At 58.7% G+C, this 24958-nt stretch overlaps 5 protein-coding genes across 15 annotated transcripts in view; 3 read left to right on the top strand and 2 right to left on the bottom strand.

Annotated features, from left to right (window-relative positions):
- Positions 1-210: 210 nt before the first annotated feature.
- Positions 211-4023, bottom strand: DCTN5 (dynactin subunit 5). The gene is made up of 6 exons (XM_065684949.1): positions 3917-4023; positions 3706-3774; positions 3021-3139; positions 2477-2588; positions 2155-2257; positions 211-1565 (listed from the first exon to the last, which is right to left on the bottom strand). Exons 1-6 carry the CDS (start codon positions 3962-3964, stop codon positions 1468-1470), a joined length of 549 nt encoding a protein of 182 aa, XP_065541021.1. The 5' UTR covers positions 3965-4023; the 3' UTR covers positions 211-1467.
- Positions 4024-4031: 8 nt separating this feature from the next.
- PALB2 (partner and localizer of BRCA2) lies at positions 4032-12783 on the top strand. Of its 4 annotated transcripts, none has more exons than XM_065684947.1 (12): positions 4032-4125; positions 4202-4261; positions 4365-4512; positions 4806-7426; positions 7959-8042; positions 8678-8839; positions 9321-9406; positions 9673-9834; positions 9998-10114; positions 10484-10571; positions 11528-11676; positions 12434-12772. In XM_065684947.1, the coding sequence occupies exons 1-12, from the start codon at positions 4075-4077 to the stop codon at positions 12675-12677; spliced, it is 3972 nt and encodes a 1323-aa protein (XP_065541019.1). In that variant the 5' UTR covers positions 4032-4074; the 3' UTR covers positions 12678-12772. The 4 variants fall into 4 exon arrangements, with proteins under 4 accessions (XP_065541019.1, XP_065541016.1, XP_065541017.1 ...); XM_065684944.1 differs by having other exon boundaries at positions 4060-4125; positions 4365-4446; positions 4764-7426; positions 12434-12783; XM_065684945.1 differs by having other exon boundaries at positions 4060-4125; positions 4365-4446; positions 4764-7426; positions 11528-11680; positions 12434-12522.
- Positions 12784-12948: 165 nt separating this feature from the next.
- Positions 12949-14507, top strand: NDUFAB1 (NADH:ubiquinone oxidoreductase subunit AB1). The gene is made up of 4 exons (XM_065685837.1): positions 12949-13212; positions 13286-13373; positions 14089-14199; positions 14416-14507. The coding sequence occupies exons 1-4, from the start codon at positions 12949-12951 to the stop codon at positions 14505-14507; spliced, it is 555 nt and encodes a 184-aa protein (XP_065541909.1).
- A 1596-nt stretch (positions 14508-16103) lies between these two features.
- On the top strand, positions 16104-24590 carry LOC136017036 (collagen alpha-1(I) chain-like). Of its 5 annotated transcripts, none has more exons than XM_065684941.1 (12): positions 16104-16230; positions 17280-17399; positions 17528-19291; positions 19373-19485; positions 19555-19613; positions 19719-19876; positions 19969-20125; positions 20199-20390; positions 23126-23329; positions 23665-23818; positions 23989-24059; positions 24093-24590. In XM_065684941.1, exons 2-12 carry the CDS (start codon positions 17327-17329, stop codon positions 24094-24096), a joined length of 2949 nt encoding a protein of 982 aa, XP_065541013.1. In that variant the 5' UTR covers positions 16104-16230; positions 17280-17326; the 3' UTR covers positions 24097-24590. The 5 variants fall into 5 exon arrangements, with proteins under 5 accessions (XP_065541013.1, XP_065541014.1, XP_065541012.1 ...); XM_065684942.1 differs by lacking the exon at positions 16104-16230 and adding an exon at positions 16601-16691 and having other exon boundaries at positions 20343-20390; XM_065684940.1 differs by lacking the exon at positions 16104-16230 and adding an exon at positions 16601-16691 and having other exon boundaries at positions 20199-20342.
- The window catches only part of TNRC6A (trinucleotide repeat containing adaptor 6A), a 47356-nt gene continuing 46524 nt past the window's right edge, over positions 24127-24958 (bottom strand). For all 4 annotated transcript variants that reach the window (XM_065684935.1, XM_065684937.1, XM_065684936.1 and 1 more), the window contains one exon: positions 24127-24958. This exon is cut by the window's right edge and continues 1999 nt beyond it. The gene's annotated coding sequence lies outside the window, so the exon portion shown is untranslated.

Here is a 24958-nt window from a genome sequence, read left to right as displayed (position 1 = left end):
CTCTCATTTAGGAGTTTCCCATGGGACCATTTGTGGGTGAAAGGCCCCCACTCAGAGACAGCTGGTTCACGCTGTACCGCGCTTCCTAACACACTGGCACTGCAACGACCGATAACAACCAGAACACAAGAGCCTGCAGCTCATGTGCCTGGGGAGCAGCAGGAACCTCCACCTAGTCTGAACTTTGATTTGCAGAGTCACAACCTTGCATTGCTTGAACAACTGAAGAGGCTTTAATTTACACACAGTAAAAATACAAACAGAGCAGTCAGTGCTTGCACATTGAACCGTGGTTACCGCACGCTGGTCCAGGTGGTGGCTACTTGAGCTGTATCAGCTCTTTGTTATAAAGAATGGCTGAAAGCTCAAGGCTGATGGTGCAGCCATGCACCTACTGCATCACTAATACACATCCCAGCCTCAGCTGCTATGCTACAACATGTGGGAGGCCAGTTTTAAGCCTAGGGAAGGACAATGCAAAGCTTTAGCTAACGCAGCCAGAGCAGGCACATGATTTTCAGTCAGTTGTCTGGTACATGCAGTACCAGCTGCTCCCAGCAAGAATTACTCCTGCTCTGTTCAGTGTTAAAAATGGAATGTGCACTCTTTCCAGGAAGTCTGAATCGCCTCCGTAGGCTTAATGATGCAAAAAAGCACCAAAGAGCTTCCTGCAAATATACACACTGGGGAATAAATGGGGACAGTTGCAGTATTCTCGCACCCACCTCTGCTTCCTGCTTTAATGACCTGATTTCTGCTGTGCTGAGCTCTGTGAGTGACATGGGGTGAATCCTCTTCCCAAAGCCCTTTGCCACTCTATGGTCTGCAATGCTCAGGAAGTAGAGCATGCACTGGCCACATGAGTGAGAACCCTGCGTGACAGGCAAGAGCTTCAAGAGCTAAAAGCTATGAAGTGTCCTGTCAGGCAGGGCATGGAGAGACAGGTTTCAATGTCAGCCAAAAGTCCTAAAGCCAGTCCGCAGGTGATGAACAATGAATCTCAGCCCACAGGGAGAAAAGGCAGAGAGCATCCACCTCAACTCACAGCCCTACAGAGCAGCACCTATTTTGCCAATGGAAACCACTGGATCTGTGAGCCTGGTAAGGAACTGCCCCAACACACCCATCACCCACACAGTCCTTCTGCTCAAGGATGCACACTGCTTCTAGCCTTGTTCCCCAGCTGCAGCGAGGAGATGCTGCCCCAAAGGGAGCTGTATCAGCTTTCCCAACTGGCACGATTCAGACGACATGGAATGAATGACACCCAAATGAGCACACAAAGGTTAAACCACAGGATACAGCAGCTTTCAGGACGGGCTGCTTGGCCAGACCGTAAGCGCTGAGGAACACTCACAGAGTGCTCAGAACAGTGAGGGCCAAGGCCTGGTCTCACTGAACAACCCCCCTCCCTGCCCCCAGAATGCTCCCAAGTGCCTTTACTGCTCTGAGACATGAAATGGGCTACTAGACCTGCGTGAGTGGCAGGAACTTCTGGTAATAGCTCTTTGTAACATCAATCATGAGCTCCTGGGTACATTCCGGGAGTTCCCCAGAGAAGAGCCCTGAAGAAGAACAAGAGTGTGAGCATCAGTGTTCTTGCAGGAGAAAGCAGAAAATAAGTTTGTATTCAACATTCGATCAGCCACTTGGATTGAATTGTAGGGAAATGTAAATGGAACAGCAAAGGAATTGTCTCTGAAGTGGAGCTACTCAGTATGATTGCTCCCACTGCACCCCCAGGGCAGATGGGCTGCTCAGCTGGGTCCTTACAGCTCCCACTGGTCCCCACAAAGCACCATCAGAAGATAAATGATGGAGTGTGCAATTTGTACAGCGAGGTCTCCAGCACAGACAGGTCGATGGGTAGGAACTAAACTAAACTAACAGCAGCTTAACGTACCTCCCTCCCTACTAACATAGGAATAAGGAGCCAGTGGTCTTCTTACAGTGTGAACCACTGAACCTCCTGCAAAATCAGGAAGCACAGGAGGAGCAAGTTACAATTGTTACTTTCCAGTTCACCAAGCGCCCCATACATTTATTTCTAGGCACTAAATGCTAATGGGCAACTCCGTCACAGCAATCTCCACTTGAAACAAGAACATCCACATTATCCACACTTCCGTGCAAGTAAAGCTGGAGGGAGCGTACCTGGGCAGCCCGAGAACACCGTGAACGGTGGGACGACCGTTTCAGGAGGTAGGACTGTGTTGTCTAAGATTTTGCAGCAGTCTTTCAAAACGCACCTACGGCCCTAAAACAGAGATTAGGGCAAGTTTATGCTTAAAACACTCTTTGCTTTTGCTTAAGACTGAGGAGGTACCTAAACTTCCACAAGTTTAGCTGCTAAAAGCATTCTGTATACAGGAAAGCAGAAGTGGGGAGGGAAGAGGAGGTTGTGGAAGGAAGCTGTGCTTACAAAGCCTCAACAGTATTCCAGAGCTTAAGGAGAAGACTGGGAAATGGCACTCACAATGACACAGTTCTTGCCTATGTGGACATAGGAGCCGATCTGGGCTGCATTGACCACACAGTCCTCTTCTATGAAGACATGATCACCAATGTGGAGAGGGAAAAAAGCCACCCTGCAAGAGGAGAGGTATTTGTACAACAGGCAGACTGATCTGCGACACTGAGACCCCAAATCACACTGTGGAGTCTCCTGTCTCCCGCTGGATTGCCAGAGGCAGAGGTGGTGCTGAGGACAGAATGATCTTTCTCATCTCTTCCCAAAGGATGTCCTGAATGAGCAACAGGCACAGGCTGTGCATACACAAACATTATTCACTTTGCTATTTGAACATGTCCCATATATCTCCATGTTATGGGCTGAAGGAATGCAAACCCTCAAGGCAGAGCTGGAACTGTGTAGAAAAGGCAGGTTTAGAGGGATGTATTTGTGCAGACTGCTGCAACAGGAACACTGCCCTCCAAACACAGACCTCAGCCGAGCCAGTACAGCTTTTTCAGCCCATGGATCTTAACCCCAGTCTCACTGAAGGGAAGGGACCCCTTACCCTTTGCTGAACTTCTTGAAGGGCGGCCTGATGACGCTGCGGCTTTTCACCACACAGTGTCTCCCAACCCGGACGTTCGCCAGGTCACCGCGGATGATGCAGTCGTTCATAACTATTGTCTGCAAAAAAAGAGAAGGCACAAATGGGCTCCAGTTCCTGCGCATGATACCAGATACTGCGCAGGCTCATGCAGAGGTCAGGCCGCTCCAGTGAGATTCCATTACCTTTCAGACAACTCTTTCAGTCAAAAGAAAAGCGACACCAGAGCAAAGAAGGGAGGACGAAGGTCTCACTTCAATACAGACCAACCCCAGCAGCCATTTTATGTTCCCCAAACTCTAAACTGACTCCAGAAATTTACCTGCAACCTGCACACTGTGTGTCTGGTCAAACCACCTCACCTCTGGATGTCACTCCTTTAAGCTCTAGGGGTTAATCATAGAATGGTTTGGGCTGGAAAGGACCTTAACATCGCCCAGTTCAACGCCCCTGCATGGACAGGGACATCGCACACTAGAACACATCACCCAAAGCTCTGCCCAGCCTGGTCCGTGCCGCGCAGAGCCCGGTACCGCGGGGTGCTCAGCGCAGCAGCAGTGACAGGGACCCCGCGGCCTGCCCGGCCGAGCTGCAGGCGGATGAACCCGGGGCGGTGGGGACGCGGCTGCCGGCTCCCGGTGCCTACCTTGCCGTTGAGGACGATGTTCTGGCTGCCGCACAGCACGGACTGACGGCTCACCTTGTTGCCGGACGCCTGCGGGGACAAGGGCCGGGTCAGTGCGGCCGCCTCCGGAGCCCGGCACCGCTGCCAGGCCCCGGGGAGCCCGGCTCGGCCCCTCGGTTCCTCGCTGCTCCAGTCCCATCCCATCCCATCCCCTTCCCTTCCCGGCCCGCACCGTCTCGATGTACTCGGACTTGTTGTAGAGCATCTCGCTCAGCTCCATGGCAGCTCCGCTTCCGCACGGCCGCTCCCGGCTTCCTGCGCATCACGTCCTCCCGCTTCCGGCGCTTCCGGCGCGGTTGCCATGGGCACGCAGGGCCCGGCGGGGCGGCCATGGAGGAGCCGGCGGGCGGCGGGGCCCTCAGCGGCTCGCAGAGGGAGCAGGTACCGGAGCGGGGCCGGGGCGGCGATGCGAGCCCGGTGCGAGCCCGGTGCCAGCCCGGTGCGTTGTGTCTTGCAGCTGCGGGAGAAGCTGGCGCTGCTGCGGAGGGAGTACAGCGAGACCGTCAGCCGGCTGCGGGTGAGCGGGGCGGGCCGGGGCCGGGCCGGGCGCGGGGCACGGTGGCAGGAGCCCGGTCCCAGCGCCGCCGGTGCTCTGTGTGTGTGTGTGTGCGTGTGTGCAGCGGGCGCGGCGAGCAGAGCGAGCCAGGAGCCACGGCCGGGACGCGGCGGCGGAAGGAGGCCGACGGGGGCTGAGCCCCGCAGGTAAGAGCCGGCGGGCGGCGGGAGCTGCTGTGCGGCCCGATGCCTCCCCCCCCCCGGCCGGGGGCCAGGGGCAGCCCGGACCGGCCACTCTCGCCCTTCCGTGCCCCGCGGCCTGCCCTGCGGGGCGGGCCCAGCTCCGCCGCCCCCAGACCCACATGGCGGCCCCTGCCGTCTCCTCTCCTCCCTCCTCGCCAGGTCCAGGCTCTAAGATCCCAGTCCTTCGCTCCCAAAAACGTCTTCTAGCTTTACCGTGTGGTGTCCTGCTGGGATGGGGCTTTGCTGGGAGTACTTTATGTGTACGACGTTCTTTCCAACAGGTTCTAGAGATGCGGAACCTCCTAGTGCTGACAAACATGAAACCTCGCAGTTACAGACTAAACCCTGCTCCGGTCTTGGCACACAGGAGCAAACATCTGGTGCATTCAGACATGTTCCCGAGGGGGGCCTGCAGGGCAGCTCACAGGCAGAAAGCAGACAGGCTAGCCAGGAAATGCTGTGTGCTGGAATTGCCAGGCCTACCCCTGAGGAGAACAAACACCAAAGCTCCAGAAGCCTGCTGAGGCTGAGGAGACGGGCGAAGGCTCGCGTGTCGGGGGGATCGGTGCGTGATGTGCCTCTCGGCAGCACTGGTGAAACGGTGACAAATCGAATTGCCAGCACAGGGGAGCTGCCGTCTCCAGTCTTCAGGCAAAGCAGTGCCTCAGCCACTGAGGAAATGGCTCCGAGAGCAGCAGGACCAGCACTTGTGCCGCGAGAAGAGAACGGTTTCACTCCTCCCAGTGCAGCGTCAGGAGTCACACAAGACTCTGTCCCTCCAGGAGCACCTCAGCTCTTCCCATGTGCACTGCAGGACAGCAGCAGTGTCTGGCAGCCCAGGTCCCCGGGTGCTGTGCCCTCATCTGACAACCCTGAGCCTGCATGGCTGTGTTCAGAGAACAGAGACTCTGCTTTAGTTGACATCAGTGCTGATGGAGGAAAGGAATCCCCCAGTATAATCAGCCAAACGGTTGGTGAGAGTATGTGTGAAGATCAGGGGGAATTATCTAGGCTCTTGGATTTAATGTCAGAAAATGAGGCATTGTCTCCTGATGGAAATAAGACTGTAACTAACGAGAGCAAAAGCCACGAGGGGAATCAGAGTGACGCCGGTAGCTTAGATCCCTTTCCAGCAGATCTTGCTCTGAACGGTGTTGAAGAACTGCTGGAGAACCAACAGCTTGAAACTCAGTCGAGACTTTCTCCTCCGGCAGACGTGGCAGCCCCTGGAAGCGCCCTGAGCTCGTGCACGGTGGTTGAAGGGCTTCTCTTCCCAGTTGAATACTACGTCAGGACAACTCGGCGCATGTCCAGCTGCCAGAGGAAGGTGGACCTCGATGCTGTCATCCTCAGCCAGCTGGGCAGGAGCAAGAAAGGTCAGCGAAGTAAGTGCAAGCTCGGAGATGCAAATTTGGATCAGCCCTCCCAAGAAAGAGCTGAAAATGATTTGGGGTCAGGGATAGTGCCGTTCCCTTGCCTTGCGGCAGAAAATGATCCAGCAAATACAGGTAGTCCTCAGGGATCACTTCCTGCCTCCAGTGGTAGCAGCACTTCCCTTGGATCCGTTTCCCAGAGCAGTATCATTAGCACAGGGCGAGATCGGAGACAATCACAGAGGAAGCAGAAGGGAAGAAAAAAGTCTGCCAGCACCCCCCCTGCGCATCTGGTGTCACCAGAGCTCATGGAGACCCTGGATCTCACAGTGGCGAGGGAAGGCAGCAGTCTGCTGTCAAATGAGTGTCAGAGCCAAAAGGGAAACTGTGATGGGGGTCTGGAAAAGCCACCCTCAGACGAGACCAGGTTCTCTGCTGCTCCGGCTCTTGGGGCTACAGAGGCAGGAGGGTCTGGTGCTGTACAGCCGAGGAGTGTGGATCCTGCTCTGGTGGGGAGCCAAGTGCTTGGCAAGTGCCTTAAGACTCTGTTAGAACAGCCTCAAAGTCTACTTCAGAACAGTGATTCTCTGCACCTGGGGAATGGAGCTTCTCCCATCCACCCAGAAGACCTGGAAGCCAACTTCCCTGTGTGCCAGGCTGATGGAGAGCCAGCAGAGCCTGTGGGGAAGGAGCAGGTACCTGGAGCCTGCAGGGCTGAGCTGCTCCCCGTGATGAACGTCCCCCTGCGCCGCTCCCTGCGTTGTGCTGCGAGGCAAAGAGCAGGAGGGCACGCGGCAAAAGGTCCTGAGGGTCTTGCTCCTCTTGGCCTCCCTGCTGTGGACCTCAATACTTGTGGCTCTGTCTTCTCCTTCTGCAGCCTCCAGTGGCTGGCCCCCAGGCTGGGTATCAGGGACTTCCACTTACCTGATGAGGAGTTTGGACAACTAAAACATGAGAAACTAGAATCTTCCCCTGTGAATGACTTGGAAGTTTTTGTTCCGAGTGTGTTTGGAGATGGAGTGGCAGCAGAGGACACACAGGGTGCACAAATGACTCCAGAAGAAAAATGTCTCAGAAGTGATTTGATTTCACCTTTCAAAACTGGGTTGCCTAAGTCACCTCACGCAGAAAGCCCAGCTTCCAAGAAGGAGCTTTCCACCCGCGAATTGCTCTTTACTCCCATGGGGACTGTCTTAGCTGCTGCTCCCACTCAGCCGGGGTCCCAGATTTCCTCATGTGTGTTCCCTGTCGTGGGTGCAACCCCGGCTGCGTTACCCTCAGTACACAGTGAGGTGTCCCCTGACACACCTTCCATCCCTCCCAGCCTGCATCCCTCCAACGGACCATCTGCACGGGGTGTGCAGGATGGGGGGTGCAAAGACTCTGCCATTGCACTGCACTTGGACCACTGTGGTGCAGGATCTGCTGAGCAAGAGGAAGAACAAGGTACAGTGTTTCCTGTAGAAGTGGAAAGAAGTCCCAGTAATAAATGTGATGAGGCTGAGGCCTTGGAGAAGCACCAGCACTCAGAGAGTGAACAGCAAGGATCCGGCAGAGCTTCTCCTGAGCAGGTAACAAGCTGGGCCTCTGCCCATGGTTCTAATCCAGTGGGTTTGTGGGCAAATCCCCTTTCCAGGAGTCTCACCTGGCTTCAGGGGAAAGACGTGTTTGCTGCTAGCCCTGCGTGCTGTCTTTTAGCTGACTTACTGCATGTTTGGGTCTCATCTGTTGCCTAAGGTCTTTTGACCTCAAGAGCAAATTCTTTAACGTCCTGCTTGATTTGAACTAAGTTTCTGGTACCCACAAAGTGTTGTCCACCTCAAGGAACATTTTCAGCTAGGATTTGGTAAAGGAGATGAAATGACTCGTGTGTGGGATGGGTACTGAGAGAATGACTTGTCCCTGGAGGCTGAGATGCAAAGTGATGGTAAGAGATAATTTTCACTGTGATTTCTGAGTTTTCAAAGACATGCAAGCACAAAAAGAGGTGCTCCTCCCTTGGCTCTCCAGCAACACAGTGAATTCACACTTCTGCCTCGTTCTTGCAGGTGCTGAATGTAATTTCACAGTTGAATTATCTTCATTCTTTACTTGTCTGTGCAGGAAAAAGCTGTAGCAGAACAGTTGATTCCAGTACTGCCTGATGGCCTGAGAGAAGAGAGCTTGCAGCTTCTATCAAAGCTGAAGGTGGGATAACAGCAGATAATTGTCACTGAGTCAGTGGCAGCTCTGTAATAGTGAGTTTAACAAAAATGAAATAAAACCTGCAGAATGGGTAGGTGCACAAAGTAGATTGCTCATTGATCAGTTGTGTCTTGTGGTAAAGCCTGCTGAGGGGTTAGATGGCTCTTCAGCTCCGTCTGACTGATGATTTCAGTGTTTGTGTCTGAATGATGAATTCTAAACCCATGCAAGTGTCTTAAGGAACAACTGCTGCATTTTACTCTGGCCTGAGGTAAGATGATCTCAGCCCTTGTAGCCCTTTTTCCTGCCCTGTGGCTCCAGCAGTCTGTCACCTTTTTGGGCACTAACTAACGCCGTGAGTCCTGTCCGAGCTCAGGCCTCTGCTGGGTCCCTGTCTTTCCAAATGACAAGTGACTTTTGTGAAGTGAGGCAGTGTATCTGCTCTGAGGATGAAACCGACCAAGCGCGTTCTCCTGGGTGCCTCACTGGCACTTTATTCAAATTTAAACATCATAAGCGTCAAGTTTCAGCCTCAAACTCCCCCCACACTGAATGTGAAGCATTGTCCTCAGGCTGTCCCTCCAGGTTAGATAACCACATCTGTCAGAAGAAAACCAGCCCTGTTTTCCTTTGGGCAGGATTGTTCGAGTTCCTGCGCTGTGGATGTGAGCACCATGTGGTGGGAAGCAGCTGGCTGCAGAGAGCAATGTGTGGTGACAGCCTGTGAGAGCTCTGTCTCCCTCTGGAAACCCCTGGGGCCTGACCACTGGGAAAAGGTCTACACTTGGCAGCTCGGAGAGGTACCAACACAGTCCTTATTTCTAGAGTTCAGGGCAACTTTCTTGTCCCACGTGTTAGTTCCCAAGAAACAAGGAGCTTGTTCTGTTGGGTGCAGGGGAAGTTCTTTAGGTGGCATAAATTCGTTCATTCCACTTAGCAGCAGAGGAGAGTGATATGCAGTGCTGATGGAGGAGGCCGGTAGCTTGTATGGTCCCATGTTATCTGCTGGAGTTTGGTTCTTGTACCAGATGGTGGTTGCACTTCAGCCACTGGCTCATGTGTTCTCCCCTTACACTCCCTGGAGATGCTTTTTGTCACTTAGATCAACAGAGGTTGTTTAATCAGGCAAACAGCCCAGAGTTCAGCTGTTAATCTAAGTGTGCTTCCTCAGAAGGGAAAATCAGCTCTGCTCTGTGTCATTTTAATGAATCACTCTAGAAAATGGCATTGAAGTCAAAGGGACATTGTGGGTGACACTGAATCCTTGCTTTGCTGTCCTAGATTCCTGTAATACAGATCGTTCCTCTGCCAGACTCCTGCAATCTCGTGTGTGTAGCACTGGGAGACCTGGAGATTGGAGAAATAAGGTTTTGTATTTATTTATTACCAGCCCTTTGCACCATGAAGAGACAGCTTAACTCTCCTCTGGTGTGGCAGCAGAAATGATCCCTTACTAATGTGTCGCTTTCTCAGTTGCTTTAACACTTGGAAAATGGAAGGGGTTTCTATAAATCAGTTATAAAGAGCTGTTTATCCATCCCTAGAGGTGTTTAAACGTGCTCATTTTTATATACTATGGCATGTTTGAGTTCTGCTTCTCCTTCTCATGAGCTGTGACTTTCTCTTAATTTAGGCTCCTGCTTTATTCCTCTGAGACTGACTCATTCAGGCAGTCACTAGTGAGAACTGGAACCATAAAAGCTGTTCTTGGGCTGAAGGACAGGAGGCTGGTCAGCAACAGTAGGGCTGTGCAAGAGCAGCACGTGGAAATAGTGTCTTTTTCAGAGACAGGAAGGTGAGTGCTGGATTTGGGGTGCTCTGTGGGGCTGGTGGAGGAAGAGTGAGAATACATCTTGGGTGTAGAAGAGTGTTGGGTTCTTCTTCTTTCTGGAGATGTGCTGAGCGCAGAACACCCGCTATTTTGGCTGCCGCTTCTCACTTGTTAATCTGCTGTTCAGGAGCAGGGATGGACAGACTTTGATGCCTCCTGAAGAGACTGTTTCAGCGTTTGCTGAAGTGGAAGGAATGAGGGACGCCCTGGTTGGCACCACTGCAGTGAACAGCATTGTCATTTGGTCAGTGATTCCTTTGCTGTTAACTGGTTTAGCTCAGGGGTGTGTGTGGTGACAGTTGGCTGCAGGGTAGTGTAGGGGTGTTGTTTGGCTGCTGCTTTGCCTGTGAAATAGCAATTGGCAGCAGGCCTGTGGTCTGGCACTTGAACTTGTGTGCAGTGCAGTAGGTGGTGAATGAGCTGTGCAGCTGTAACTCCACTTGCTTCTGCACCATATTCATTACGTGTCTTCCTGTGGTCTCATGTCTTAGTTTGGTTTATGTGGAACCAAAGCTCTGTCCATCTTGCATAGTGGTGTTTTCCTAACTGTGCTTAGGAAATACCATGTAGAGGCTGGAAATGCAGTCAGAATTTGTCTGTTCCCTGACTGCAGGAATCTGAAAACAGGCCAGCTCCTGAAGAAGATGCACATCGGTTATTCCTACCCAGCTTCCATCTGCCATCGAGCCTATTCTGACTCTGTACGTACATGAAATATGGCAATGCTGCACTGACCAACTGGGGGATCGGAGTTTCTAAAGTGTATTGTAATACCAGTCCTATTTAGATATTCTGAAGGTATTTGCAAGGCAGATGGGTTAACCAGAAGTAAGCCCCATTGGCTGCCTTGAATTCCTGGCTTTCTGCTGTGTGCTGGTAAAATGTGATGCATCAAAAGACATTCCAAAGCAGCAGCGCCTTGCAGGGGGGAAAGCAGGAGAGCTGTTGCTGAGCCCTGGTGCTTATCAAACCTCTACCATTCCACACTTGGGTAACTGCTGTTGTCAGAAAATCTGTGTGATTATTATCTATAGGCACCCCGAGGGCATTAACTGTTTAACCCCAAGCTTTCTACTGATGATTCTTTCCCACTTGCTTCCCCTTGTGCGGTGCTTCTTGATGGATTTTTGTTGTGGATCAAAGATTTGCTTTCAGCGGGCATTTAACTTTTTGAACAAGAATTGTCCAATAATGGTGGTTTGAGTCACACTCTTTGGAGACTTCCTTGGAATCTCTGTCCCAGGGTGTTCCGTGCTGGCCTGTGGCTGTTCTGGGAGCTGCAGGTTTCAGCTGTGCTGCTTTGCGTGGAATCCTTGTTAAATTGTAAGCTTTTAGGGATTAAAATGAGGCCCAGAAATTTCATCCTACAGCAAGCCTGGCTTTTTCAGACAGGAAGATCAGTGCATAAATCCTCCAGGTCACCGAGCTGTGATTCTCCTGCATTGCATCAGCTCTTATCAGTCAGCAGCTGCTTTGGGTTTTATCTAACTTGATAAGGAAAGTAAAGCATTCCTGTTTTATTTGGTACAAATAATGCATCACTGTCCACGGGGCTTTGATTATAGAGAGAATGCAGCAATTAATTGTTGGAAAATTCGCTGGGCTTTTTCCCCTCCTGCTGTTGTTTTTAATGATGTATTTTTCCTCTGTGCATCAGGGCCTCCTGTTTGTGGTTTTGAGCCACCCACACGCCAAAGAGAGCGAGTCCTGTGGAAACCCAGCGTTCCGTGTGGTGGTGTTCAACCCCAGCACAGCCAGGAGCAGGGGGGTGATGGCCTCCTCCCTCCCGCCTGGGCACACCGGCAGGCAGGTACCGGGGCTCTGCTCCCGGAGCCCTTCGAGGGTTGGGGGGGATCTCTCCATGGGCTGGGCAGTGCTGCTGGCAGGGGTCCATTTGCCATCTTGCCGGTGATAAGGGGCTGCATCCGTTGTGCCCTTGGATGTGCTCCAGGGGCTGGAGCAGGGTGAGGGTGTTGGCTGTTTCCTGCCTGCTTCCTGCGCCAGCCTGTGCTGACCCTGGGCTCACAGCGAGGGGCTGTGCTCCGGGGGCTCTGCAGTGAGGCTTCTGTGTGCTTGTGCTTTCATCTTCCCTGCACCAGTCACTGTGGGAATGCTGGAACTGGGTTTACAGGGGAACCCCCTGAGAAAATGTCTTCAAAGATGTTCCAAACCTTTGAGCTGTCACAGAGCTGTGCTGTTAGAGAGGCTTTGACACCTTTATTTATGCTAAGCAGCTCCATGGATCTGGGTGACCTTTTCCTCCTTCTCTCTTCCGTTTGGAAAGAGGCTGTTTAAACCATTATGAGATGCTGTGGTGATGTGCTCAGACACCAGCGGGTCCAAATCTTGAGTGGTTTTTGAGCGTGTTCTGTGGCTGGGAAAGGGTTGCGTTGACATCCTTTGTTCTCAGATGCGACCCATCACACAGCCTGGCTTCTTGCAGCCTGGCTTCTTGCAGCCAGCTGAAGTGTCCCTAGTCATCTGTAGCTGGGACGCTGGCTGGTTTCAGAAGTGATGTGCTGCTGCTTTTGCAGATGTGTGACCCTTGTGTCTGTGTCCCCAGGTACCTGGAGGGTGACGTGAGGGGTGCCTTGGCCGCAGCCGTGCTGACATCGGGTGCCGTGGCTGTGTGGGACCTGCTCCTGGGCCAGTGCATGGCCCTGCTGACCCCGGGCCCGGCGGGAGGCTGGGCACTGGCACGCTGGGCCCCCACGGGTGCCTCCACCGGTGCCTGCCTGCTGGCCGGGCAGCAGGATGGCACCGTTTGCCTGTACCGGTACCGGCAGCCTCAGCCTGGGGCGGCCTGACACAGCGCTGCGGGGAGCCTCCGGTTCAGCTCCACCGGTACCGGGGGTCGCGTGTGGCTGCGCGTGCGCCCGGGTGTGTGCGGTGCCATTAAATCACTTGGCTTTAGACCGGACTCGTGTCTGCTGCTGCCCCGCGCCGTACCGGGTGGTCCTCCGAGCCGCCAGGGGGCGCGGCCGCCGCCGCGGGGAAGCAGCCGTGTCGGCCCGCCCCGCCGCGGCGCGGCTGTCTGTGTGCCGGGAGCGGCGCGGTGCACGCTGGGAACAGGTCACCATGGCGGCCCGTGTCCTCTCGGCCTGCGCCCGCCGCCTGCTGCCCCGGGCGGGCCCCGCCGCGCTCCGCTCGCTCACCCGCGGCCTCCCGAGCCGGGCGGGGCGGGCGGCGCTGCTCCCGCTGCCCGGTGCCGGTGCCTTGCAGGTGCCGCGGGCTCTGCCGCCCTGCCGCCGGTTCTCCGAGCTGCCCCCCCTCACCCTGGACGGCATCAAGGAGCGCGTCCTCTACGTCCTCAAGCTGTACGACAAGATCGACCCGGAGAAGGCGAGTGGGGGCCCGGGGAGGGGGAGCACGGGCACGGCCGCAGGCGCCTGACCCAGGGTCGTTCTCCCCGCAGCTCACAGCGGAGTCCCACTTCATGAAGGACCTGGGCTTGGACAGCTTGGACCAAGTGGAGATCATCATGGCCATGGAGGACGAGTTCGGTAAGTGCGAGCCGCGCACACGGGGCTTACGGCTGATCCCTGGGCGCAGCCGCAGCGCACGGGCGCTGCTGCTCCGCTGCGGACAGGAGCCGTGGCTTTTCCATCCTGTAACTCGGAGGAAATGGAGTGGTGCTGGGTCAGAACGGGAGCTGGCCACTGGTGGCACCAGCAGCGCTCAGGGGAGGTGCCTCCCCGTCTGTCCATCTGCTGCTGAGCTCGGTCCTTGGCAGCTCCGGCTGCTGTTCTCCCCGCAGCCCCTGGGCACCTTCCCCACATTGCTGGGGACGGGGAGGGGCAGCACAAGGGCTGATCCCGGAGCTGGTCTTGGCTCCCCCTGGGAAATCACAGCTGATCCCAGGTTTTCCTCACCAGGTTGGTTTTTTACTCAATACTTGATGTTACTGGGGAAAAAAGGCGATTTTGCCTTATCAGTGTATATTCCAAGTTGCTTTTCACTTCATTTTGGACTTCTTTGTGCTTTCATGTAAAGCTCAGACATTCTGCCTAATTGATCACACTGGGTCACAGACATCCTGGGGTTTGGTTGTTCTCTAAACCTGGGCAGCCGTTTTGCTTCCAGAGCAGTTGCTGATGCTCCGTGTTAAATTCCCTTGTGTGCCGTTGGATGCTGTGGCAGTGAGGGCTGGGAAGAGAAGGTGCTTCTCATGGGATGTGTTTCTGAGCGGTTCTGAGCCCTTGTGCTCCCTCTCCCCAGCTGTGGCCTGCATGAGCCGGTGGCTGTTGGGGCACTTGGCAGCAGGCTCTGACCAAGGAGTTTCATGCCTGGATTTGCCCGGTGTTACCGGGAGCATCCCCTGTGGTGCAGGTAGTGGTGGCTCCAGCGAGGTGTGAGGGGCACTCGCTGCCTCCTCAGCCTCTCCCTGCCCCAGCAGTGGTGCTGAGCAGGGCAAAGCTCAGCGGGAATCCCAGCCCCGTGCTGGCTCTGGCCCTGCTGTGTGTCCCTGGCCGCGCTGTCCTGGCTTCCTTTAGCCTTGCTCCCGCTTCCTCTGACCCCGGCTAAGTATGCGCACTTTCTTTCCAGGATTTGAAATTCCCGATGGAGACGCCGAGAAATTAATGTGTCCACAGGAGATTGTAGATTACATTGCAGATAAGAAGGATGTTTATGAATAAAACCAGTTCTGCAGAGCTGAGTAAGTGGAGTCGTGCTCCTGTGAGTGTCTCGGGTAGCAGCATGGGCACAGGGCAGTGTGTGACGCCTGTGAGGGGCGGCTGGGTGAGGGGCAGCACTGTGTGGCCATGGGGCAGGCAGGGGTTGGGAGGGAGCTGGCAGGAGAAAGCAGATGTGGCTTCCCTGTGGTGTCTGCTGCTGGAGAGAGGAGGTGGGGAGTTGTGGGGCACCTGGAGCACTCGAGTATCCACAGCTCTTTCTGTCGATGGGGTTTGACTCTGGTTGTGGAAGTCCCTGGTTTTAAGGGGAGGGGGGGGAGGGCATCTCCAGACACGCTGTGACAGCTCCCGGCATTTCCTGCTGGGGAGGAAACGGGCAGGAAGGGGTGAGTGGAGCCCCTGCCCTGAGGTGCTGCCAGGGAAGTGAGGGGAAATGAGCTGCTGGCCCGGGGCCAGCGTGGCAGCAGATGGGGCCACCTTCCTGCTGGTCCTGCGGCTCCCTCCGATTCAGCTCCACTCCACAGAGACCTGTGCCCCTTCCCTTGGAGCCAAGGCGAGATCCCGGCCATTCGAAAGCCCTGTGGGCTCACAGCTTGCTTTTGGTGTCCAGCTTGCATGGTCTCTGCCTGACTCACTGCTTTTGTGCCTGAAACCACTGGGTCTTCCTAGATGGAATACTGAATACGTGGAATTTTCTTCCTTCCCCAGGCGCTGTCTCATGGCCAGGATCGGGCTGGGGGCAGCACAGGAGCGTGCACGCACAGGCCATGCTGCTGCTGCTTTCATCTGAACCTTGTACTTGGACGTTGTATTTAAATCTGTCTCAATCTGTTATCCTTTAAAAACGAGGAAAAAAAAGGAATAAATACACAAGACCAGGGGAGTGTTGCTGGCGTTGCCATCCCCCCCTGCCACTGTGCTTGCTGGGTAGTGGGGGGTGAGGGACATCCCTGTGTGCTGTTAGGGGGTGAAGGCACCATCAGCCAAGCACTGGGGAGCACTAGAAGCTCAGACAGGCTCTGATCCTGTCTCCCAAAGAGCTTGTGCTGTTTGTGTGTGTGCGAAAGGGGCTTGTGCCACGGTGCAGAGCTCTGGGCCTCACTGCTAACGTTGTCAGCTCTTCCCAGTAACTCACCTGCTGCCTGCGCAGTTCATTTCATCCCGGTGAAAACAAGTTGTGTTTGATGGGAGATAAAGGGGAGAGCGATTTCCTGCTGCTGCACAACAGAATCCCACCCGTGTCCCTGTGAGCCCGGCACGGGCCGCTCGCTTTAAACCTCTCCCGAGGCAGGAACAAGTTATTTCTGGACCGTGCACAATTCTCCCTCTGTGCCAAGAAACACTCTGATGTGTCAGAGGCGCTGCAGCCAAGTGAGCGCTGCTGGTGCTGAGTCCCTTGGCCATGGAGGGGGCGCAGGGCGGGACGTGGCCCCGTGTCCACTACACGTGGGGCCTGAGCGTGCCCCGGGTGTTCCCCGCTTCCTCCCCGGGCCCTCACCCGGGCGAGGGACCTCAGCCAAAGGGTTTTGCTTTCACCGTGCGCGAGGCCGGTGCTGGTGGAGGCTGCTCCGTTGCTCCTTCACCCAGACGCATCCTGACGGCTCTCCTGAGCAGGCTGCAGCCGGAGTCCGGGGGAGTTTCGGACACCGCATCCATGGTGGTTTTCCCCAGTGCCTGCTTGGAGATGGGAGTGATGGTGGCTGCAGAGCCACCCCTTTGTGCCCAGGTGAGCCGGTGCTGGTTCTGTTGGTGGTGGTGCCCTGGGTGATTCATGGAATCCCAGCCTGGTTTGGGTTGTAGGAACCTTAAAGCTCCTCCAGCTCCAACCCCTGCCCCGGGCAGGGACCCCTTCCACTGGAGCAGCTTGCTCCAAGCCCCTGTGTCCAGCCTGGCCTTGAGCACTGCCAGGGATGGGGCAGCCACAGCTTCTCTGGGCACCCTGTGCCAGCGCCTCAGCACCCTCACAGGGACGAGCTGTGAAGCCCCCGGTGCCCGCAGGAGCCTTTGTCCCGGCGGGACCCGCACACGGAGCCGGGCGGGGGCGGTGGGGCGGGCCCGGGCCGGGGGCTGCGGCTGCCGGCGCCTCCGCCCCTCCGCAGCGGGGACGGGCGGGGGCTTCCTGCGACCGCTTCGGCAGCGCCATGGAGCGGCTTCGGCTCCGGCTCCCGCCGCTCTTGGCCGCCGCAGGTGAGCGCCGGGTTCCTGGGGGGGGGATGCCCGGCTCGGGGTTGGGGGGGGGCGGCCGCGGTTGCGGGGTGCGCGGTGGGGCCGGTACCGGCAGCGGCTCGGGCGGGTCTGAGCCCCGCGGCTGCACCGGGGCGGCACCGGGGGGGCTGAGCCGGGGGTGCCGGCGGGCAGCGGCTGACACCCGGGGTGCGGGAGCAGCGGGAGCCCCGGCGAGGCGGTGCCGGGGGCTCAGGGTGACCCCAGCCCCACCGCTCCCGCGGGTGCCGGGACCCAGCGCCCTGCCCGGGCAGCGCCAGCCCTGGCACCGGCACCGGCACTTGGGGGCTCGGCTCCGGTGCGGGTCAGCGCAGAGCGGGCGCTCCCAGCGCAGGGCAGCGGGGCCGGGGCGGCAGGACCCGGTTTGGGGCCTTGGGACGAGGGTGGGGGCTTCCAGCTGGGCTTGGGTTGTTCTGGAGCATCCCCTTCACCTGTGCCCCTGGGTATGGGGGGAGGCACCGACCCCCTGCCCACACCTGCGGCTCCTGGGGCCCAGTGCTGATGCCCGACGCCCGGCACCGCTGCTCACCGCTCTTTCCCCTCTGCTCTCAGTGACCGTGGGATGCTGTGCACGGCTCTGCCTCTGTCTCAGCACCGAGATGGGCCCCACACCCGTCACTGCCGTCTCCTGCACCCACCCGGGCACCGCGACGGGGGAGCGCTGCCCCACAGGTACCGTGACCCCTTCGTCTGTAGCACCATGCGCTGCCCATGTGTGTTGATGCCAAGCTGGAGGCTGTGGGGCGCTGCCCATGGCTCAGCCCTGCCCAGTGTCCCCCCACTTTCACCTCTGCCCATAGATCCGGAGCGAGGAGCTGGCGTGGGGCAGGCACCGACCCCGGAGGCCGTGGGGCGGCTGCGGACAGGGGCTGAGCTGCTGCCGTTCCCTGGGACCCCCACCGGGGCTGCCGAGACCCCCGGCCCCCAGCGGAGCCCCGCAGGCCCCTGGGCAGGCAGGGACGGAGCAGCCGCCCCCCGGCTCCCTGCGGGCAGCGAGAGCCCAGCGGGGAGCAGTGCAGGGGCCGCGGGCGCTGAGGAGCCGAGCACGGCTCCTGCCACCGGGCACCCCCCCGGGACTCACGCCCCGGGAAGCGCGGCGTCTGACGGTGCCGCTTCCGCACCGGGGGCACGCCGGCGCTCACCATCCCCTGCAGCGGTACCCGGCTCTGCCGGGGGGCAGCGGGGGTCCCCCCGCACCCTGCCGGGACGGAGCCCCACGGGCACAGCTCTCGTGCAGAGCCAGGGGGGCTCACACGGGCCCTCAGCCCCTGCGCTGGCAGTGGGGGAGGACGCGGGTGCCCCCGTCCCGCTGAGTGACCCCGGCCCAGGGCCCCGGCCGAGCATCGCCGTGGCCACCGACAGCCCAGAGCTGGGGACAGCCGGGACATCGCCCTTCGCGGGGGGGCTGCAGAGGCCGCTGACCCCCACCGGGACACCGGCAGGGACACGGGGGCAGGCCGGGGGCCGGGGCCCCGGCTCCCACCCGTCGCCAGCCATGGATGCCTCATGGCAGGGCCCCGCCGCTGCCCCGCGCCCCTCTCTGCCGCCCCTGGGCGCTGATGACCCCGTGTCCAGCGCAGCAGCGGGGACGGGCCCGGCCTCTCTGCCCGCTGCCGGCACAGGGCCGGCTCTGCCCGGCCCCACCAGCGCCAGCACCCCGGGGGTGACATCGCCCGGCCCAGGGGCACCCCCGGACCCGACCCCGTCGCTCTCAGGGGCACCCGACACGGAGCGTGCCGCTGGGCACGGCCACGTCCCCCTGCACCAGACCCGGCCCCCGGGGCTGCCCCTCACTGCCATGGCCCCGGGCAGCGCGGTGCAGAGCCGGGGGCTGTTCCCCAGCCCGGGTCCCCCCCGAGCACCCCCGGCCCCATCGGCTGCCCCAGCCGGCGGCTCCGCGGTGCCCACAACCCCGCTGCCCTCCCCAGGGACCCGCGGGGGTATCCTGGGGCTCAGCCCCACCGCTGGCACCCCCGCAGCCCCAGGGCTCCGGCTGCCCCACACCAGCTTTGGTGGGGATGCTACGGAGGGACCCCAGCTCCTGGGGGGGGACCCGGTGGAGGGGGGCGATGCCGGGCCCTGGGCAGTGACTGCACCACTGAGCTGGGAGCCGGGCAGCCTGGACCCCCCCTCAGCCCCCGCGACCACGCAGACGCTGGCTCCATCCCAGCCTGAGACTTCCCTGGGACCAACCACTGACACCGGCATCGCCACCACCACTGTCACCATCGCAGCCACCACCGCTGCCAGCCCAGCACTGCCCAGGGATGTGGGGACCATCACACCGGAGCCCAGTGCTGCTGCGCCGCAGAGGGATGCGGCGGGGGTGACCCATCCGCCCACCGTGACGCCACGGCCCCCGCCGCAGCCCAGCGATTCCCCGGGGACCCTGGGCCACAGTGGGGGCCCCGCGTCCCCCACAGCTGCAAGGGACCCAGACCTGGCCCAGCCATCGAGTGACCCCAGAGGACATCCGGATGCTGACACCCCCCGAGCGCCACCGGCCGCGCCGGGCAGAGCCCCCCGGGTGTTCATCGTGGAGGATCAGCGGCCGCTGCTGAGAGGTGGGTGCAGGCTGGACCCCCCTAGGGGCACAGGCGGAGGAGCGGGCCCGTGTCACCCTGTCCCCGTCTCTCCTCCCGCAGCCTCCGTCCTGCGCGTCCCCTGTGAGCTGGTGCTGGACTTGGGGTTCAGCCCCGCGCTGCAGGACCCCGCGTCCCGCGAGCACCGGGCGCTGCTGCACGGCTTCAACCGGACGGTGAGCGCGGGACGGGGCCGTGGGGCTGCGCCAGGGCCGCCCCGCAGCGCGCTCAATGCTCCCGCACAGGTGACGCCGCTCTTCGCGCCCCTGCCCGGCTTCCTGCGGCTGGAGGTGACGCGGGTCAGGTGCGTGCTGGCGCAGCCCCTGCCATGGGCGCAGGGCACGCGGTGCCGTGGCACTGCCGGGATGCGCTGGTGGTGACGCCGCGTGTCGCGCTGGGCTCCCCGCAGGGAGGGCAGCGTGGTGCTGGAGTACGAGGCGCTGTTCATGGCGGAGCACGTGTGGGTGCCGGGGCTGGGCGCGACGCTCAGCACCGTGCTGGGCTCCGGCAGTGCCCGGCCAGGGCTGGCGATGGGCACCGCATCCATCCTGCGCCACAGGGCTCTGGGTGAGTGCAGGGGCTGCGGGGTGGGCTCGGGCCTGGCCTGGCTCTGTGTTGCCATGGTCAGACCCTGGCATGGCCAGATCCTGTTCCTGCAGAGCCGGATCCCTGCACCGCACTGTTCATGTGCCAGCCCGGCTTCGCCTGCGTGCCCGGTGCGGACTGGAACGCCACGTGCACGTCCCTCTGCCACCGCGACTACTGCAAGAACTACGGCATCTGCACCCACCCGCGGGACCGCGGCCCCCTCTGCCAGTGAGTGCCCCCGGGACCGTGCTGGGGGTGATGGGGCTGCCCCCCCCCCCGCCCTGACCCCTTCTTGGTGCAGGTGCCCCGTGGGCAGCGACTTCTGGTTCATGGGGCTGCGCTGCGATCACCGGGTGACGCAGCAGGGCCTGCTGGGCATGGCCGTGGGCGTCCTGCTCAGCATCCTCCTCCTGGGCGCCGTCATCGCCGCCGTCGCCGTGCGCAGGTTCAAAGTGCTGCTGATGGAGGCCAGGGCTGACCAGACCCGCAGCAGGTGGGATGAGAGGGATGGGGTCTGGGGTAGAGCTGCTGCTGTGGGGCTGCTGCTCCGATCCCTCCCTGGGATGCTGGGGGCAATGGGCAGCAGCTCCAGCCTCGTGTGGGGTCAGGGAGAGCCACAGCTCAGCGGGATGCGGGGATGCGGGGATGCAGGGATGCGGGGATGCAGGGATGCAGGGATGCGGGGATGCAGGGATGTAGGGATGCGGGGATGCAGGGTGGGCTCTGGCTGAGCTCTGCCCAGACAAACACTCCCCTGTGGCTGATAGCGATGGGCAGGAGGTGCCGGGGCAGCAGCGGCTGGTCCCTGGTCCCTGTGGAGCCCCGCGCTGGGTGCGGGTGTCTGTGTGTGCAGGCAGGAAAGGGGAGCCAGGGGCTGCAGTGCCGCAGGCCGTGTGCTGCGCACGCACCGTGATGGAGATGCACGAGCCGCGCTGCTGAGCCCCAGGCACAGCGTCCCAGGGCCCCCATCCCTCCCCAGCCATGGAGGGAGCAGGGCTCGGCCCTGGCCTGGCCGCGCCGCGCGCCCCGGTTCGTAATGCACCGCAGGGACTGCTCTGAGGAGCCACCCGGCAGCTGCGGGGCTGTGGCCAGATGTTGAGCACTGTCACGGGCCCCATCCCCACCCGGGCGCGGGGCCGGGTCCTGCCCTAGGCTGCAACATCTGGGTGGAAACTTGTGCTCTGCGCTCCCAGTGCGGTCACTGGGGTGGTGTGTGCCCATGGGCACGTGTGTGTGTGTGTCTGTACATGTGTGTGCATGTGTGCATGCATGTGTGTATGAACGTGTATATGTGTATGTGTGTGCCCGTACATATGTGTGCATACATGTGTCTGTGTGCATGCATGTGTATGCACATGTATATGTGTGTGTGTATATGTGTGCCTGTACATATGTGTGCATGTACATGTCTATGTGTGCATGCATGTGTGTATGAACATGTATATGTGCATGTGTATATGTGTGCATGTTCATATGTGTGCATGCGTGTATGTGTGCATGTATATGTGTGTGTATGTATGTACATGTGTGCATGTATGTGTCTGTGTCTATGGACGGCCGCACACAAAGAGTTGTGGTCAATGGCTCGATGTCCGGCTGGAGACCGGTAACGAGTGGTGTCCCTCAGGGATCGGTGTTGGGACCGGTCTTGTTTAACATCTTCATCACTGACATGGACAGTGGGATTGAGTGCGCCCTCAGCAAGTCTGCCGATGACACCAAGCTGTGTGGTCCGGTTGATACGCTGGAGGGAAGGGATGCCATCCAGAGGGACCTTGACACGCTTGTGAGGTGGGCTGATGCCAGCCTTATGAAGTTCAACCATGACAAGTGCAAGGTCCTACACCTGGGTCGGAGCAATCCCAGGCACAGCTACAGATCGGGCAAAGAAGAGATTCAGAGCGGCCCTGCAGAGGACTTGGGGGTGCTGAAAATGAACATGGGCCGGCTGCAGTGTGCGCTCGCAGCCCAGAAAGCCAACCATATCCTGGGCTGCATCAAAAGGAGCGTGACCAGCAGGGCGAAGGAGGTGATCCTGCCCCTCTACTCTGCTCCTGTGAGACCTCACCTGGAGCATTGTGTGCAGTTCTGGTGTCCTCAACATAAAAAGGACATGGAACTGCTGGAACAAGTCCAGAGGAGGCCACGAGGATGATCAGGGGACTGGAGCACCTCCCGTATGAAGACAGGCTGAGGAAGTTGGGGCTGTTCAGCCTGGAGAAGAGAAGGCTGCGTGGAGACCTCATAGCAGCCTTCCAGTATCTGAAGGGGGCCTATAGGGATGCTGGGGAGGGACTCTTCGTCAGGGACTGCAGTGACAGGACAAGGGGTAACAGGTTAAAACTGAAACAGGGGAAGTTTAGATTGGATCTAAGGAGGAAATTCTTTCCTGTTAGGGTGGTGAGGCACTGGAATGGGTTGCCCAGGGAGGTTGTGAGTGCTCCATCCCTGGCAGTGTTCAAGGCCAGGTTGGATGAAGCCTTGGGTGGGATGGTTTAGTGTGAGGTGTCCCTGCCCATGGCAGGGGGGTTGGAACTGGATGATCTTGAGGCCCTTTCCAACCCTAACTGTTCTATGAGTCTATGTCTGTGTGCATGTACGTGTGTATGTGTGCATGTACATGTGTATGTGTGCATGTACATGTGTATGTATGTATGTTTGCATGCATGTGTGTGGATATGTGTGCATGTATGTGTGTCTGTGTGCATGTACGTGTGTGTGCATGTACATGTGTCTGTGTGCATGTACTTGTGTATGTGTGCATACACATATGTATGTGTGTATGTTTGCATGCATGTGTGTGGATATGTGTGCATATACATGTGTCTGTGTGCATGTATGTGTGTATGCGTGCATGCACCTGTATGTGTGTGCATGCACGTGTATTTGTGCATGCACGTGTGTGTGTATATAAGGATATAAAGAGGAAATTCTTTCCTGTTAGGGTGCTGAGGCACTGGAATGGGTTGCCCAGGGAGGTTGTGAGTGCTCCATCCCTGGCAGTGTTCAAGGCCAGGTTGGATGAAGCCTTGGGTGCCATGGTTTAGTGTGAGGTGTCCCTGCCCATGGCAGGGGCTGGAACTGGATGGTCTTAGGGTCCTTTCCAACCCTGACTGTTCTATGACTCTATGACATGACGTGTGCATGCACGTCCCTATGTGTGTATGCATGTGTGTGCATGCGTGTGTACGTGTGTGCGTACATGTGTGCACGTCCCCGTGCCCGCAGCTACCGGCGGTTCTGCCGCCTGGACGATGTCTCTGCCCAGTACTGGTCGCGGTCCCGGCTGCCCTCGGCCAGCTCCCTCGACAACCCCGCCTTCAGCACCTCGGAGGAGCTGCTCCACCTCCAGGCCCTGGGCAACGGCGGCGGCGGCTGCCGGGAGGACTCGGGCACCGCCGCCAAGCAGCGCCCAGCGCCGGGCCGGGCCAGGTACGGGGGGGCTGCAGGGTGGGAGGGCGGAGCAGAGCCGGAGGCAGAGCCGGGGGCTTGGGGCAGAGCCGGGGCCCGGGGCAGAGCCGGGGGCCGGGGGCAGAGCCGGGGGCTGCGGCACCGCAGCCGGAGGAGCGGTTTCCTCACGCCCGCAGGGAGCAGGGCGGCTCCGTGCGGGTGGGAGCGCGCTGCCATCGGCTCGGCCACGGCACCAGGGCCCTGCACGCTCCAGCGCCCCGCGGTGCCCATGCTCAGCGTTCTGCTCCCTCTGCACCCGCTCGGGGTTTACCCCACGGCCCCTTCCCCCTTGTAATTACTTTGCGTTTTCTTGCCAGTTTCCATTACGAGTGGGACACGAGCTCCGGCAGCATGAACGAGCCCATGGTGGACTCGGGCAAAGCCAGCGACATCTCCGTGTCGAGCTGGCCCATGGAGCCCATCCAGTGGACGCCCTTTCCCCTTCTCCATCAGCTTTCCAGGCAGCGGCCGGTGAGCGCGGGGGCCGTGGCGGTGGCTGGTCCACGGGGGAGCATTGCAGGGCTGTGCCCGCCCCATCCCTGGGCAGGGGTGCAGAGCCCTGGGGCTGCCTTAGGGGGATGCTCCAGGGACCTGCTGGAAGCCAACGGCTGCTCCATGGGGAATACTGGCTCTCTCCACAGCACAAAGCCCGACGGCCCCATTCGTACTGTGAGGGGATGGAGCTGGTCAACCTGGAGCGGAGCTGGACGGCCTGACACCCACAGCCCAACCGGAGCTGGACGGCCTGACACCCACAGCCCAACAGAGAGGCCACAAGGTTCAGCTTTTGGAACCAACCACATTTTATTTCCACGTAACGAGCTCAGTGAAGGGATTTCAAACACTTTGACAATACAATCGACGCGGGGCGATGTCAGTTCCACCCGAGGCAGAGGCCCCCAAGCTGCTCTGCCAACGTTCTGGACCAGACTCCAGCAGCCAGCTTTGGCTTGGGACAGCGCATTGCAGCGTAAGGAGTTACAGAGAAGTGTCTGGTACCACACAGTGCTGGCATCCAACAGCGTTAATGACTTACATCCGGCAAGTGGAAAGGAAAGTCTAACAGATTCTGAAGTCACATCACTATGTACATACAGGGTCTGCCCTACAGCCGCTCCAGAACAAGCTAAGCCACTGTGAAGAGTGAAAGACAAATTAAGCGCTGCTGCATTGTTCGTCATGATTCATGTAAATGAGGTATAAACACCAGGACGTTTTAAGCATTAAAGTTTATTTTCCAAAATGCTCTCCTTTATTTGCAAGTGTCCTCTTGAGCATCTATAGCTGGGCACAAATGGTGGGGCCGGTTGGAGTACGCGGAGGATGAGGGCAACAGGATCCCAAAGGTGCTCGAATAGAAAAGGAAAAGCAAGCTGCGGGTTTCTACACTGACATCCTCATCCCATAGCGGGCGCGTTGAGGGAGGCTTTTGCTAGAATAAAATGCAGATCTCTTCTTAAAAAAAATCAGGTTGCTAAAAGAAAGAAGAACTGAACCTATGGGAATACAGAGCTATGGTCAGATCGTTCCCTATCGTCATTGTATAGAAAACAGCCTACAAATAAAGTCACAAAAAATAGACAGTTATATGCTGAGCAGCCAAAAACATCA

Source organism: Lathamus discolor, chromosome 6 (assembly GCF_037157495.1).
Source record: "Lathamus discolor isolate bLatDis1 chromosome 6, bLatDis1.hap1, whole genome shotgun sequence".
Lineage (NCBI taxonomy): Eukaryota > Metazoa > Chordata > Aves > Psittaciformes > Psittacidae > Lathamus > Lathamus discolor.
Note: the sequence above shows the minus strand (reverse complement) of the source record. Positions and strands in the feature narration are given on the sequence as shown.